Raw genomic sequence first — 15,711 nt, forward strand, 5'->3', positions numbered from 1 at the left:
CCGCAAACTCCCATCTCGGCCTTGGTCCTTCCGGGCACTGCTCAGAGGTCTGGGTCCCTGTCCTGGGGCCTGCCCACCCCCTCCTGGCTGCGGCGCCAGGCCCTCCTCGTCACGCTGGCGCCACGGGCCGGGCCACCCCCGCCCCCTTACCATGGTTCCGATGCTGTAGGTCGCCGCGGGGCCGATGGTGTGGTGGTAGGGGTCAGCGGCTGCATAGACTCTGCCGTAACTGCGGAGACAACACGGGGAAGGCCGGAGGCGTGGGGGCTATGCGGGCAGGTGGGGGGCGGCAACAGGTCTCCCACCTCCTCCCAGACATTTCGGGGGCACCCTCCAGTGTGGTCCCACCTGCGAGCCACCCCCACCTCCGCCCGCCTTCGTGCCCTCCTTCCTGCCCGGGCAGAAGGAAGTGTCCAGAACACGGCTGGCCACCCTCCCAATTCCTCCAGTGTGGGCCGACCCGGGCGAGGGGCCAGAAGAACCCCGATCCCCAGGAAGATCAGGGCAAGGTGGTGCGGAAAGGCTCCGAGCAGGACGAGCAGGCGTGGGGGGCGGGCAGGGAGGTCACCGCGAAGGAAGTGGCGCTGCGTCCCCTCCATGACCTTCCTCTTATTTTGTGTGTGAAGCCCCAGCCTCTTGGAGGACAGGGCTGGGCGGAAGGGTGTGCTGTACACCTGACCCCCCCACCCCCGACACGAGATGCAGCCAGAAGCTTTGGAAGGTGGGGGTCGGCAGGTGCCCCTGGGCGGGAGGAAGAGGCGGCCCTCGGGCCGAGCCCACCCTGCGCCAGGCACTGGGACGTCTGCGCTTCCCTCAGCGAAGCCCAGTGGCCCTGAGGCCAAGTGCCCGTGTGCCAGGCTCTGCCACCCCCGGACCTGCCCTCAGGACAAAGAGCCACCCCCCAGCCTCTGGATGTGCTGGCAGCCGGCCACGCTGCCACCTGGGGTCCTCACACCCCTGGGGGAGGGCACGCGGCCTTTCCTTCTCAGAGCTGAAGGGTCTCAGACCTGGAAGCCCTGAGCGGGGTCAGAGGCGTGCCCAGGGCAGAAGCAGAGCCTCCTCGTTACCCTGCTCCCCGGAGGGGAGGGGTCAGGGCTCAGGGGCTGGGAATTGGAGGCCCCCCCACCCCTGTCGTGCCAGCAGGAAGTCAGGGGCTCACTGGCTCAGGAGTCTCCGACCTGCTCCCCTCTGTCCAGACCCTGCACCCCAGGAGGAGGCCCCCCCCCGGCCTGAGCCCACCCCTGCAGGGACCCTGCTGCCCTACTGCCATCTTCACCCCGACTGCTGTCCCAGCCATACCTGTCGCTGTAGGCCGCTGCCGCCGCCGCAGGCTGAGCGTATCTGTAGGCTGCATAGCCCCCCTGCGGGGTAAGAGCGGGGAGAGACAGCACAGGGGCTTAGTGGGGGCAGGTACAGCCTTGGGCAGGTGCGGACTAGCCCGTACAGGCCTGGGGGCACCCAGCTTCGGGTGTAATGGAGGGCTCAGGACTGCAGACTCCCAGGGGCATGGTGTCGGGTGAGGCAGGGATCAGGTACCTAATAGACGCCCGGTTGTGTCTGTGGCTTTGGCACATGCTAAGGGCCCAAAGACCTGCCCCAGCCCAGTGAGCCCAACTTTGACGTCAGTAGACGTGGAAAACCCAGGAGTGACTCCGGGCCATCAGGGACCCTGGGCAGGGTCAAGAGCAAACCGAGATCGTGTCTTGGCGCCGGTGCAAAGGGACTGTCGAATTATGAGCAACTGCCCAGGATGAAAGCAGGGTCTCCCGTTGGGCTGGGTGCGTGTGCGTGCGTGTGTGTGTGCGCGTGTGTGGGGTCGTCAGCTGCGGCTCCGCGGCAGCCCCATGAAGGGACAGAGAAGCCACAGGACCCCACCAAGGGGTCTGCCCTGGAGCCCCTGCCTCCTGGTCTCTCTCCGGGCCTCCATATCAATAGGGTGCCCATGGGGGCTCACTCAGCACCCCCAACGTGGTTAAGGATACGGGAGAGTCGCCCCCGCCCCCATCACCCAGCGTCCTGTGGATGCGAGAAGACGCGGGCACAGACCGCCTAGGCGCAGCTGTGCCCAGGTTCCCGGGAACCAATGCCCTGGGCACCCTTCCTGGCCCCAGTTCCAAGCACAGGGTGGGATGGGTGGGGGCCAGGGGCTGGGGGCGGGGAGGTGAAGACCCTGGAATTCTGCTGAAGGCCGGGCCCCCCACCCCCGCTCCCGCCTGGGGCTGCACTTACATAAATCTCAGCACCATAAAAGCCATCCTGATACACGACCCTGGAAGCAAACGGACAAGAGAGTGGTGGGAACGCTGGAGAGGTGGGGTAGGCCGGCTCCGGTGTCTGCTGAGGAGGGAGGGGGCAGGGTGCCAGCCCTGCCCATGGGACTGGCATTTTAACAAGCGTTTGCTCCAGTGCCCTGTTTTGGTATAACAATAGAGTAACACCCTTGCTGGTCAGCTCCTCTCTCCCACAAAGCCAGGGGCCCCTCGGCCCATGCTGCTTACCCTCCCCCCACCCAGCCCAGGCAGCTGTCCCCCGAGGGGTGGAGGGCACTGGGCCCGGGAAGGACCAGGGAGGGCTCAGCAGGCCCCCACTGCGCGCGCGGGCCAGCCACCAGCCCGTGCAATCATCCAGCCAGGTGCTGGGGCTCTGAGTGTCCCCCAAATGCCAGCGACCCTCGGTTCCCATGGCAGGGTGGGGTTGGGGTGCCGATATGGGGCACCCGCAGCTCAAAGGTCGGGGTGGCCCCGGCGCCCCCACCCCCCCGCCGTTCCGGAAAGGCTGCCCAAGGCCTCCCTCCCCACACCCCCTGGGCCGCTCTCCACACCTCCCTCCCGGTGCCTCCCTCCCCAGGTGCCTCCCCAGGTGCCTCCCCAGGTACTCACGCTCCATAAGTTGGGATGGGGGGTGGGGGCGGCGCAGCCCGAAACGTGTTATACACGGCCCGGCCCCGACCCCGTAGGTGCGCGCCCCGGTAGGCAACGGCTGTGCCCGTGGTGGGGTAGGGGAACCCCGTCACTGCGGGAAAGGGGGCAGAGGAGAGGCGGTGAGAGGGCAGCCGGCCGGCCCGCCCACACCTGTCCAGCCCCGCGCCGGCCCATCCCTGGCCCTCCACCCGGCCGGGACGGCTCCAGCCTGTACCTGCATAGAATTCAGGCCCATAGACCGCGCCCACCACGGGATTTAGCTTCCAGCCTAGAAGAGAAGCAAAAAAACCCCAATCACCGTCTTCCCCATCCTCCCCCCACCTGCTCGCACTATCCTGGGATTCCCCCCACGGGGGGCCTCTGCAGCCTGCTGGCCCGACCCCCTCCCTCCGCAGCCAGGCTGGGTACTGGAGACCTGCGGCCAGGTCTTGGCATGCTGTGGTCTCTCTAAATAACGGGGACCAGGTCGCTCCGACCCCTCTTCCCCGGGGCGTCTTTGGGATTCTTTTCAAACTGGGGCCCTCCCCGGCCTGCCTCTGGGCCTGCCCAACCCCAGGCACCAGCCCAGCAGCTGGCAGTCTGCAGTCTCTGCAGGAATTAGGAACTCTGGTGGGGTGGGCTGCCTGCCAGGAGGAGCCGAGGCTGCCCTGAGGGGCTGGGCCTGTGCCGCAGCCTCCTCCCACCTTCTGCCCCAAAGCCTCTGTCTGGGGTGGAGCCCATTCCCCACTGCCCAGTCCTGCCCGGGCTGCCCCCAGAGCAGCCAGGGAGTGGCTCCCTGGGGAGGAAATGGCCTTAGGACTGCAGGTAATAGGACAACTAACCCTTCCTGGGCATGTCCCCATGTGCCACACTGTTCTAAACCCACCCAACGGGATGGGAGTCACACCCTCCGGTTTTACAGAAGAGCAAGTGGAGGCTCGGAGGTGCAGCAGCCTCACATCCCAGAGCTGGAAATGGCAGACCCGGATGCCCACAGCCACATTCTAGGCCATTGCCTGGCCCCCAGCTGTCAGGGGCGCCGCCTCTCCCTCTGCAGGTGGGCCGGCTCAGGACCCCCCGCCCCCCTGCTCAGGACCCCCGGCTCAGGACCTCCGGCTACGGGGCTGGGCTTCCTCTCCCAGCAGGGACCCAGGTGCAGGAGTGAAGCCTGCTTCCACCCGAGGCCCCCGGGGGTGGACACGGGCTGGCTGGGAGCACACTCTGGCTCTAGGCACTGGCGCAGAGAGCGTGGGCTGGGGGAGGGGTGTATCGGACCCAGCCCTGGCCCCCTCCGTGCACCTGCTCTTACGTTTGCAGTACGCCCTGACGGCCCAGCTCCATACCCCTCTTGACCCTGTGTAGGGGGTGCAAAAGGGACCGAGCCCACTGGCCGGCTAGCCAGACAGCCCCGGAGAGCAGGGCAAAGGGCGAGACCAGGCCATCAGTGTCGGCCTCCACCTGTGAGCCTCACGCCCAGATTCTAACATCCCCCTGCTGGGCGGGCGGCTGGACCTGGGTCCTCCTGGGGGCCCATTCTCCACACTTTCCATGAGACCGTGGGCCGCCTTCCCTTCCGGGTCCACCAGCACCGGACCCGCGTGCATGTCTGTGTCTGAACATTTGCTGCTGAGACTCTGGAATCTTCTCTAAATCCCAGCCCAAAGGCAAGAAATATCCCAAGAATGGAGTCTTCTTAGTAAAAACCCATGACGGAGCAGAGTCCTGGAGCCAGTGACCCGAGCCCACCTTCCCGGGGCTCTAATCCAGTGGCTTCTCCTCTGGGTCCGTTCTTGGAGGTGGAACTTCCCTTGAGATGGTCCCTGGCACTTCCACTTGCCAATTCCCGGGTGTTTTTATCTGTCACCCTGGCTCTCTGGCGCCGCCGAGCCCATTTCACTGTGTGGGGCCCCAGATGGTGGAGGCAGCCAGAGACCCCCCTGGGAGGCTCCTTTGTTTCTGCTGTAACAAGTGTCACGCCTGGAGAGTGTGTTCCCACAGTGGACACTTCTGCCCTCTCCCCCGCAACCGATGAACTCCTGAGTGTTCTGGAGTGTTGGTTCAAGCGGGTTGAGCCACACTCCCGGGCCTCCAGAGCCCGCTGCGCTTCACCGTCAACCCACAGAGAACCCACTGCGGCCCCGTCCTCGCTCGGGCCAGTGAGGACGCTTCCGTGACACTGTCGCTGTGAGCACTTCGCCATTCCTTCTTGCGCGACCAGGGCTGGTTCTGTGCCCGTCCTGTGACTACGTCCGTAGTCGTCCGTGGACCAACTCCGCTGTCAGCGTCATGTTTCCTGACATTCGCAGGCTCTGCCCTGAGGGCAGGGGGTGTGGCTCTTGGGTGAAAGTGGGCATCTGGCTCCTGATGATCATCCTGACCCCCAAACACGTCCTGATCTCTAAACACTCGTCCTTCCCGTGCCAAGCACTCAAGGTGAGCTCAGGACGCTGGCAAAGCCAGGAGCCCCCAGATTTTTAGGAAAAATTTGAGCAGAAAAGCAGGATGGGAGCCCTACTAATCTAAACGTGGCTTAGCCAGACCCCTGTCCTGCTCCAGGAGGACACGTGCGAGGCCATGCTGGGGGGTCACGTGGCAGGTCCCCCAGTGTCCTGCCCCCTTGCCGGCCGGGCACCGGAGTCCATGTGTGGCCAATCACACTGGGACAGGCGGGCTGGGGGGTGGCTCAGTCACTCTGCCCTACTCGGGGTGAGGAGCCCAGGCCCCGCCCCGCTGGGTAACTCATCCTGCGAGCGGGGCTGCCAATCCCGGGCACAGGGACAGACTCAAACGGGCCCCAGTGTGCTGCCGAGATGCTCAAACCAGTGTGAATGGCCGGGCGCAGCACCCCTCCACCCCGCTCCTGGGGTTCTGTCCCCAAGGAGGACTGGCTGCTTCCGCTTGGGGACCGGTGTGCACACGGCCGAGACCACTCAGGTGAGGCACATCGTGCCCCCCAAGGCTCACCGTGTCTGAGCGGGGGTGGGGGGCTATTCTAATCATCTTCACGTCTGCTAGATACTAAGGACCTCCAGCCCAGGCCCTCCCTCACTGCTTGGAAAAGAGGGAACGCTCAGGCAACGGCCACAGCCGCTGTTTCTGGGTGCCCCGGGTGCTTGGGAAGGCCCAGGCATCTTGCCAGCCATGTGGGCCAGGTGGGCGGCCCCAGCTCTCCTCCTGCCTTGGCCAACCCACCCCCTGTGGACCTGGGACGTGAGGGTCACTTAGCATCAGGGAGGTGGGCCTCCAGCCGCTGAGGCTCCTGCACGGCCTGTGTCTGGGTGGGCGGCCCCCGCAGCCTCCCCGAGGTCCTGAGCCCCTTACCGTTACTGTAGGGGTTCGCAGTCTTCTTGTTGGTCATGACGCGGGCCGTGGCGTTATTGACCTGCCCAGGGAGAAGGGGGAGAAGGTGAGGGTGAGGGGCGCGTGGGCCTCCTTGCAGGCCTCTGGCCGCCCCGGTCCTGTCCTGCACTGCTCCTGCGTGCCCCGTGGAGGGGGCTGGGGGCTGGGGGCTGGCAGGGAGGCCCGGACAGCCTCTGTGCCAGCCTGGCCCCCCACCCTGGCCCGCCCTTTCCAGCCTTCGCCGCCACTGCTCCCAGCCCTTGGCTCAGGCACCGCGTCCGGCCTGCAGGCTCTTGCCCTTCGCATGCTGTTCCCACAAACCAGGCCCCGGTGTCTCTCTGGCCACCCGAGGCCACTGGAGAAGCTGGCTGGTGGACTCTCCCCAAAGTGCTCTCAGCCCAACTGGCAGACAGGCCCCCAAGACATTCTGTGCCCTTGAGGGGTGCTGAGGCCTTCCTCGTCACGGGCACCCCTCCATGGGCAGAGTTCTTGTCCCTTGGGGACAAGGCCCATGCAAGAGGGGGTGCTAAGGGGGTGGTCCTATCTCCCTGGAGGGCCCGACTGGGGTGCAGAAAGGAGGGGGGAGGCCTCTGTGGAAGGAAGTAGAGACCAGTGCAGGCGGGGAGGGAATCGCACGTCCAGTGCGAGCCCCAGGCCTCGGGCTGCATCCTCAGAGCCTGGCCCTTCCGCTTCCGGAAGCCCTCCCCCCAGGCCTTCCCATGTCCCTTCCCCTGGACTCTGTGCCGGCTGCTGACTCTCCCCCGGCCCCCCTGCCCCGCGTGTCCAGGAGCCCAGCTCCCAGACACCTGAAGCCACAGCACTGGGGAGGGGAGGGGCGATGGGCCGCCCACCAGAGAAGGGGCAAGGGGGGCGCTGAGGGGGGACCCTGGCCTCCTGTCTCTGCTGCTCCTCTGGGCCGGGTCCCTTCCTGGCAGCGGGGGCTCCTCGGAGGGAGGGGTCAGGGACCTAACGGCCCCATGAGGGCACACGGAGCTGACTGCCGTCCTTGGAGCTGCCAGGCCTCAAACACATGATTTTTGGGGCTCCTCCCAGGGTCCGGCTGGTTCCCGCAGTTGGGGTCCCCCCCTCCAGAAAGCAGAGGGAGCGGGCCTGAAGCCTGGGCCCAGGAGATGGGCCGGGCTCTGGCCTGGGCCCCTCCGCAGGTGTGGCCGCGGGGCGGGGCGGGGGGCCCTGGGGACAGCGGCCGCTCTCACGGGCACCCCCTGTGCAGCACACTTATCTGAGCACCTCAATTTTCCGTCCCTCTACGATCGTCCCATTCAGCTTCTCCCGGGCTCGGTCAGCATCTGAGCTAGTTTCAAAAGTTACAAACCCAAAACCCTGTGAGCGGAGAAGGACAGACACGGAGAGAAAGGATGAGAGGAAGGAAAACATAGGAGGCGCGGGGTGGGGGACAGGGCAGCGGGGAGGGGAGAGGGGGGAGGGAGAGAGAGAGAGAGAGAGAGAGAGAGGGACTGAGTCAGGTGAGTTGAAGGAGAGGTCGGCAGCCCAGAGGTCTGCCCTGGTGCCACGGCAGGATGCCCCGGGAAGGGTGTGGCCCCGGGGGGGGGGGGCTGCTGGCCCGGGCCCGGCCTCAGCTGACCGCCGGCACCTCCACCTCCGAGAGGACAGGCCAGAGCCACGAGAGATGCTCGCCCGGCCCGGCCGGGGCCAGGCCCGTCACCCTGCTGCCACCTGGGGGGCGAGGCAGGGGGCTTTCAGGACCTCCGGGGGCAGCCCCACCCCCTCCCCCCTCGGAGCCTGCGTGGAGGGGGTGGGTGGGGGTCTTCCCTTGCCTGGGCAGGGAGCAGGGCTGGTCTTCGCCGGGCCCCCTCCCGCTGCCCACCCTGCAGCCGCGCCCCCGAGCCTCCGGGCCAGCTGGCGGGCAGGCCGGCGGTCCCCCTGGAGGGGCGGCGGGCGGGTGGGGCCCCGGGCGGGGGGCCCAGGGTTCTGGGCGCAGACAGAGAGGTCCCGACAGCTCCGGGAGAGAGAGAAGCGCGGCAGCTGCGGCAGCAACACAGACGGCAGGGGCGGGGCGGGGAGGGGGGAGGCGCGGGGGGTACAAGCACCCGTGTAGCTCAGGGGTCCTCGGGCGCGAAGCTCTCCAGGAAGGAAACGCACATTTCACACGTTAGCCTGGCGGGACCTACAGCCGGCGCTGTAATGGTGGCGGCCTCTGGGCGGCACCCACCTTGGAGCCCCGCTCGTTAAAAATGATCTCCACGTCTAAAATTTTTCCGAATTGCTGCAGAGACAGAGAGGGGGGTGGGGGGACAGGGGAGAGTGGGTTAACACTGCCGCCCCCCGACCTGTTCCCCGGGATGCTCACCTGCCGCCCAGGTGTGGCCTCTGCCCCGCCCCGGCCAGCCTCCTGCAGGGAAGAGGCGGGCTCTCGGGAAAGCCTGTTGGGGGGACCGGAGGCCCGGCGCTCTCACGAGGGCTTTCCCTGTCCAAGTGCCCCACGTAGGCGCTGGTGACGGGGAAGGGCAGCCTCCCCGGAGTCCCTCTCCTCTCCCTGCCTGGCCTCTGCCCAGGTCGCAGACAGCCACCTCTAACTCACACTGAAGGGTAGAGGGCTATGGGTAGGCCCTTCCCAAACGGTGGGGTGCCGCGAGGGGGGCAGGAGCCCCTGGAAGAGACATGGGGCCATGGAGGGACCCTGTACTGCCAGCAGCCTGTGCTGTTGGGGCTGGGCCGTGTGGGGTGCGGGGCAGCATTGACCCCAAGCCCTGTACCCAACAAGGACACACTGGCCAGGCAGGCGCAGGTGCTGCGGCTGGCCCCTCCTGCCCCGTCACTGGCCCCGGTCCCAAGGGCAGCCCTGGCTCTGAGACCGTGAACCTGTGACACCAAATTCCTGGAACGCGGTCCCAAGGGACCTGCCCCAAGGGCTCCAGTGTGTGGAACTGGTGTCCCCTGCACCCCACGACCACGAGCTGGTGGAGCCGTGATGGGATGTGCAACAAGATAGCAACGCAGTCCCCACTCTGACAGGGGCCGAAGCGGGGGGTGGTCCCTGTCCTGGTGCGGGGACGGGGTGAGCTGATACCCTGGTACGGGGACGGGGTGAGCTGATGCCCGAGCAGGGATGGGGCTAGATGATGCCTGTGTGGGGACAGGGCGAGCTGATGCCCGAGTGGGGTCGGGGTGAGCTGATGCTCGTGCAGGGACAGGTAAGATCAGGTGAGCTCTGTAAGGCAGCTGCTTTAAGGGCAGGCCCCAGGCTCAAAGAGGTTGGCAGCAGCCTGGCCCAGGCCAAGAGGAGCCAGATCCTGATGATTCCAGATGCCGTCAGCACCTCGCTGTGTCAACGCCCCAAATGCAATGGGGCCTCCAAGAAGGGGGGTGGGTATCTGGGGCGAGATGTGGGTGCTGGCTGCACCCCAAGGCCATCCTCAGGGCACCTGCCCTCTGAGGATCCCATCTGTGCAGTGCGTCAGGGGCCAGAGCCTGCCCAGCTGTGGCAGGGGTGGGGTGGGGCGGACACAGTGCTGGCAGCGGGCAAGGGACTGCAGGGTAATAACCCAGTGAGCCCTGGCCTCAGCCCCGCAGGCCCTAAGCAGCCCCAGCTCCTCCCAGGCCTTGGGCCCTCCCTCCTCCCTCCCACCCCCCAGGCCTCCGGCAGCACAGGGCTGGCCCCAGCAGGCAGTGGGATGTGTGTGGGGGCTCGGGGTTAGGGGTGGGTGGGTGGGAGCCGGGATGGAGGGGCCGCACACACTCACCCCGAACATTTGCCGCAGGTCGGGGTCCCTGAACCGGAAGGGGATGTTGGAGACGTGTAGCCGCTTGGGCTGCTGCTTCTCTGTGGGGTCGGAGGGGTGGAGCGGCTGGCTGTCTGTCTGTGCCGCCTCGTCTGTCTGCTGTGGGGAGAGGCCGGGCTGTGAGGTGCCCCTCTGGGCTCCCATCCCGCGGGGAGGGGAGCACCTGACGGCCAGATCCCCCGACTCCCTGGGCCTCCCCCTCCGGGGGCTGGGACCCGGAGGCGGATTCTCACGGGAGGCCCCCTGCTGCTCAGCACCCGTGGGGTGACTCTTCCAGGGCATGGGGTGGCCAGGTGCAGCCGGCCAGTGCCCTTCCTCATCTGGGGCCCCAACGTTGGGGAGCGGAGGGGTTCCGGCAGACTTGGGGCTCAGGAAACGAAGCTGCCATGAGGTGAGGACCCCTGACCCACGGCCCCCTGCGAGGACGAGGCCAGGATGGGCGCTGAGGTGACAAGCCTGCGAGGCTCCCCTGGGGGGCACCCGTTCTGTCCCTGCTGAGCCTCAGCACCGAAGGCACGCGGCGGGTGCTCCGTGAACGCGGGCCTGGTGACCGAGGCGGCCTCTCAGCTTAGACCACGGTGACACCCCCGCCCTGCGCACCGCCAGCCCCGAGGGTTATCCTGGCCCGGCTCACTGGCGAGTTGCAGCGAGAGTGTCCGGGAGCCGCCCTCTGCCGGTGACCGACACGCTGGGTGCGCAGGTGGCCTGGCACCCACCCCTGCGGCTCCTCCGGGTGGGGGACGGCCTCCTGATGGGGACGACAGGCCGTGAACGTGCCTTTCGCTGCTCCTCGCTCTCCTGCCTCAATCCCCGCTCTTCGCTCAGGGTTCTCTCTTGGGACCGCGGCTGGAGGCATGAGGGGTGCCCTCGCTCCAGCCCGGCCCACCCTGAGCTTTTCTGACATGTCTGGAGGGAGCGGAGGTGGTAGGGTCCCCCGAGGCCCACGCTGAGGTTTGTACAAGCGGAAGTGCTGGTGGCCGGCACCGGAGAGCCGCCCGGAGACCCCTCCCAGGGGTCTCCAAGAACCGTCCGTTTGCTGAAGCCGCTTTCCGGGGCATTTCCCTGCGGTCCAGGAGAGGCGCGCTGACAGGTGCAACGGGCGTCCCAGAGTTAGGGCTGGCGGGCAGGGCGAGGCCACTGGGCCCGAGGCCTCCTCTGGGCAAGGGAAACGGAGCCCAAGGGGCGCAGGCTGCCCAGATCGCCGCGAGCCGTGGCCCGTCCGTGGACTCCTGAGTGGCAGCCCTCAGTGGCCAATGCGTTCGTCGTCTCTGGGAGGAGGGGCCGCTCCCCTACAGCTGAGCTCGGCCCGGAGGCCTCTGACCAGGCTCCGGGGCAGCAGGTGCCACAGGGGAGGGGGGCGGTTGTCCCCAGCTCCTGGGCTGCCGACAGCGGCGAGGACACGCCAGGCGGCGAGCTGCAACACCTGCTCAGAGTCCCTCACAGTCGGGTCTACGCTCCTGCGTTACGACGAGGCAGCAAAGGTGCATGATCCCAAGTGTGGTCGGAAGCCACCGTCCTCTTGTTCTCCTGGGGACGTGTGTGACCCATGTCAGCGGGGTGGCCATCCCATGAGCGGTGGGCCCGGTTCTGACGAGTGTGTGTGCCCGGAGCCCTTCTGTCCGGCTGCCGAGGGACGTGCGTCCAAGGCTGGGGCTGGACGTCACCAAGCAGCCCAGGAGCCAGGCTGTTGCAGCCCCCGTGGCAGAGCCGCCGGCGGGTGCAGGTGGGAGGGTGGCAGGTCTGTGGGGGCAACACTGGGCAGCTGCCTTTGGGAGCCTCAGGGACACCTGGGGGCTCCTCCGGCTCGGCCGGGCAGCTGCCAATGCCCAACGGCCCAGCCTGCTCCGCGTCCTCCTCGCGTGGTCCTGCTCTTCTGTGCGGACCTCCAGAGGCTCGTCCTTGCCCCGAAATCGAAGCACAACCCGCCGCGCATCCGCTGACTCCCCTGCCCTCTGCTTACAACAAAGTCTGGCTCTTCCCGTGCGGCAGTCAGGGTGGGCCCAAGGCCCTCGGTCACACACCTGAGCCCCCCATGGCTCCTGGGTACAGGTGAATTTGGGACTTCCACCGGAGAGGGCCCCTAACGCTGGCTGCGGACCAGCAGGGAGCAGCGGTCAGCTCGGCCAGCTGCACCCAGAGTGGGGGGGGCCCCGGGCCTGGGAGGGGCACAGGAGGGCACTACCCAGGCAAGGCGTCTGGGGCCTGCCCGGGCTGCCCTGCACCCACTGTCAGTCTCCACAGTCCAGCACCCCCCCACAACACCCCACCCAGAGGCCTTGAAGGGGAGCCAGCTGAGGGCAAGGACGGGGAATGGGGTGTTGGGGGTCGGGTGCGATGAGTCTCGAGTGGGGCCAGGACTCAAGCAAGGAAGAAGCCCCCTCGGCCACCCCCGCACAGCTCCAGACAGAGGCAGACGAACGGGCTGGGTGACTGTGAAATCCTAAGATGCATGTCACCTTAGCCATCAGGCCCCGCTCACCCCCGGCCCCCCACAATCAGAGGAGCCTGCAGACCCTGCACCTGGGCCTCCCCAAGCTCAGTCGGCACAGGGGGAGGCCACGAGAGCCCTGGGCAGGGGCTGGTGGGCACGGGCGGGGGCGGGGGGCTCAGGCAGCAGGCCGGAACGGCCTCGTCCCTGCGTGGAGCCCATCACCCAGGCTTGCTGAGGCGACCCGAGAGGAAGCCACGCCAAGTGTTTCCCTGCAGCCCCTCAGCCCTGCCGCCCGGGGGCTCCTGGGCGCTCATGTAAGGAGGCTCTCGGCCCTGCGGTGGGGGCGCTGGGAGGGGCCGTCCCACCTGTAGCCTCCAGCTGTCTGTCTGTGACGTCGTCTTTGTCCTAACGGGCAGCCCCCTCCTTGGGCAGGGACTCTGGAGGACAGCATATTCTAAGAGCACCCTGCCGGCCACACAGCTGTGGCACTGAGCTGCCCGGGGTCGGGGGGCATCGTCGGCTGGCAGCTGCCCGGGGCGTGGTGGCTGCGCACAGCTGGGTCTCACCCAGGGAGGTGGCGGGGGGGGGTGTGTGTGTGGGGTGGGCAGGACACATCTGCCTTGGCACCTGGCACTCTGGCCACAGCACCTGGTGTTGTGGCACCTGCCAGCTGGGGAGGGCAGGGGCCCCCGGGACAGGCCCTGTGAGGGTCACTGAAGAGGAAGATGGGGAGGGTGGGGGGTAGTTTGTGAGCGACAGTCCCCCGGGCAGTCCCAGGATTCAGGGACACCTGCAGGGGTCCCTCGTGCCCTTGAGTGAATGAGCACCCTGGGGAGGTGGCCCCCAGCCGTATCCCTGGGGTCCCTGCAGAGCAGTGGGGTGCACCCCGATCCATCAGCTTGGCATCAGGCTGGCACCCCATCAGGCTTGGCACCCCATGCCGCGGTGACAAACAGAATCCAAGGGCAGGAGAGAGCAGGTCTGGGCAGAAGGCACAGTCCACGCCCCCCGCTGCCCTGTACCTCTGCATCTGAACCCCAGGCTGCCTGGGGGTGGGGGGTGCAGCGAGAGGAGGCTTCGGTGAGCTGAGGAGCCTCCACGCAGGGACGGGGCCCTTTAGGCTTTAGCTGGGAGTGCGGGGCAGCTCCTCCGGGAGGACGGTGGCTCCTGGGATCTCAGAGCAGGATGGGGTGCCCCCCGCCCCCTCCAGCTCCTCCCGAGGTGGGAAGCTCTGCACAAGTACTTCGGGCTCTGAGCGCACGTGCTGTCCAGCAGCGGGTCCTCTGTCCCTCCGGCGACCCCACCTGCAGGGCTCATCGGGGCCCGGGCACGGCCAGGAACGGTCGCTCCTCTATCCCGGATGGCAGACCTACAGACCCTGCCCCTCTCGCGGGACCCGAAGACACCAGGGCCGGAAACTGGAAGGTCAGGGAGCCCGTTACGCCCTCGGGCCCAGGCACCCTCCTGGGGAGGCCCGTGGCCAGAGAAGTGAGACGCTCGCTGCTCAGTTGGGATGAATCGTTTCTGACCCCTCCGGGGTCACAGGACGGGGGCCATGACTTTCATGTCCTCGACTGGCACCTGGAACTGGTGGCCGCCTCAGGGCAGGGCCGGTCACTTCTCCCCTGTGCCCCCGATGCTGTTCAGTGCGCGGCGCACAGGGCATTCCCCCAACCGTCCTCCGGGTGAAGATGACCCCATGCTCTTCCCGGTTTGGCGGTCTCTGGGGACCAGGTGTCAAGGAGGCCTCCTGGCTGGATTCTGTGCTGAAGGCGTCCGCGATCGGGCCCCCAGCTCCGCGGCACCTGCTGGTCTGACCACCTTGTCTCCTGCGTTCGCTTCTGGGGCGAATTTCTGTGCCTCGTGGTCCCGTCGTGGGTGGTCTGGCCAGATGCACCCCGTCTGCAGAGCCCGTCAGAAGGAGCCCGTCCCCCCGCTGGGACTCGGCCACGATGGGCCCCCTCTGGCTCTGGTCTGAGCGCACCTGGTCGGGGCGGGAGGCGCGGGGGCTTGAGGAATCAGAAGCCCAAGCAGAGCGGCCCCCAGAGGTACCATTTGGCTCCTGGTTCTACGACCCTCAGGCCTCGCCTTTCCCACCGTAGGAGCCCGCGTGAGGGTTTGCGGGAGACACCGGACATGGACGTGCAGAGTGCACGGGGGGGACTCAGGCCGGCAGCCCTCCACGCGGGGGGAAGGGCCGCAGACGAGGGTCCCGTCTCTCCCCAGACAGCCTGGGCGCTGCCGTCCACACAGGGGCGGTGGGCGGTATCTGGGCCCACGCAGCACCCCGGGAGCCAGGCTGCAACAGGGCGAGGGTGGGGGGAGCGCCCGCTGGGAAGCTGCCAGAGCGGGGCCACTCCTGGGTGGCACAGGGCGTGCTGGCCTCCTGCCCGGGCCCCGCCGGCCAGTGCTGGGGGGTGGGGGGCAGCCAGCAGGACGGACACTGGCTGAACCCAAAGCCCCGCAGCCGGGGAGGACGGCGCGTGGAGAAGGCGACTGGGGCCGGGGCCAGGGAAGGGGCGGCGCGGGCTGGGTTCTGGCTGGCTCCCAGGGGCTGCCCTCGTGGGACGCCCACCCCAGCCCGGCCACCCCCGGCCACGCTCCTCCGCCGCCGGGAGCCCGAGAAGCGGGCGGCTCAGCACTTTCTCCTTGGAGCCGCATCACAGCCCCATCGGGAGGCTCTCTGGAGGGCGGCCAAGCAGGTAGTGACGAGTGGTCAGAAGTGATCTCCGCGCCCGCCACCCGAGACTCGCCAGGGGCCCTGCGCCTCCTCTGTCGCCGCCCTGCCCCCTCCTGTGCAGATGCGGGGACCGGGCCTCACCACTCCCCTCACCACCCCCCCCCAGGGACAGGTCACTGGCAACCTGGTGCCGGGCTCAGCCGGGTGTCAGCCAGAGGCTCCAAGGCCGTGAGCCCCTCCTGGCCCGTCACCTGTGGGCCACCCCCCCCCGCCCTCCCGGGGGACACTCCTCCCCGAAGCCGTGGGCTCGCGGGGCCCCCTTACCGGCACTGTCTGCGCCCCGGCGATGGGCTGTGTGCTGGCCTCCGAGCCCGGCTGCTCGGGGTGGGTCTGTGCTGGTGTGTACAGGGTCATGCCGTGCTCCGGGGGAACCGGGGTCTGGCCCGAGTAGTCCTGCGTGGGATGCGGGGGGGGTGGCGCGTACTCGGCGGGGATGCCGTTCTGTGGCGGAGGGGGGTACTGGGCAGGGGGGTAGGGCTGGGCCATCGCTTCAGGCGGAGCCGTGGCGTCCTGATTGCCCTGTAGAGGCAACGAGAGTGC

The 15,711-nt window shown here is 67.8% G+C and overlaps 1 protein-coding gene across 5 annotated transcripts in view; it reads right to left on the reverse strand.

Annotated features, from left to right (window-relative positions):
- Positions 1 to 15,711, reverse strand: part of RBFOX3 (RNA binding fox-1 homolog 3) — a 409,370-nt gene that overhangs the window by 4,425 nt on the left and 389,234 nt on the right. For 3 of the 5 annotated variants that reach the window (XM_041727165.1, XM_041727166.1, XM_041727163.1), the window contains 10 exons: positions 15,436 to 15,690; positions 9,962 to 10,099; positions 8,431 to 8,484; positions 7,488 to 7,580; positions 6,222 to 6,282; positions 3,136 to 3,189; positions 2,880 to 3,012; positions 2,230 to 2,410; positions 1,300 to 1,361; positions 151 to 229 (listed from right to left, as the gene is read on the reverse strand). In XM_041727165.1, the coding sequence (XP_041583099.1) occupies positions 151 to 229; positions 1,300 to 1,361; positions 2,230 to 2,410; positions 2,880 to 3,012; positions 3,136 to 3,189; positions 6,222 to 6,282; positions 7,488 to 7,580; positions 8,431 to 8,484; positions 9,962 to 10,099; positions 15,436 to 15,690 (1,110 nt within the window). Of the gene's footprint in view, positions 1 to 150; positions 230 to 1,299; positions 1,362 to 2,229; positions 2,411 to 2,879; positions 3,190 to 6,221; positions 6,283 to 7,487; positions 7,581 to 8,430; positions 8,485 to 9,961; positions 10,100 to 15,435; positions 15,691 to 15,711 lie in introns of all 5 variants that reach the window. The other 2 variants (XM_041727167.1, XM_041727164.1) reach the window with 2 other exon arrangements.

This window comes from Vulpes lagopus, chromosome 12 (assembly GCF_018345385.1).
Source record: "Vulpes lagopus strain Blue_001 chromosome 12, ASM1834538v1, whole genome shotgun sequence".
NCBI lineage: Eukaryota > Metazoa > Chordata > Mammalia > Carnivora > Canidae > Vulpes > Vulpes lagopus.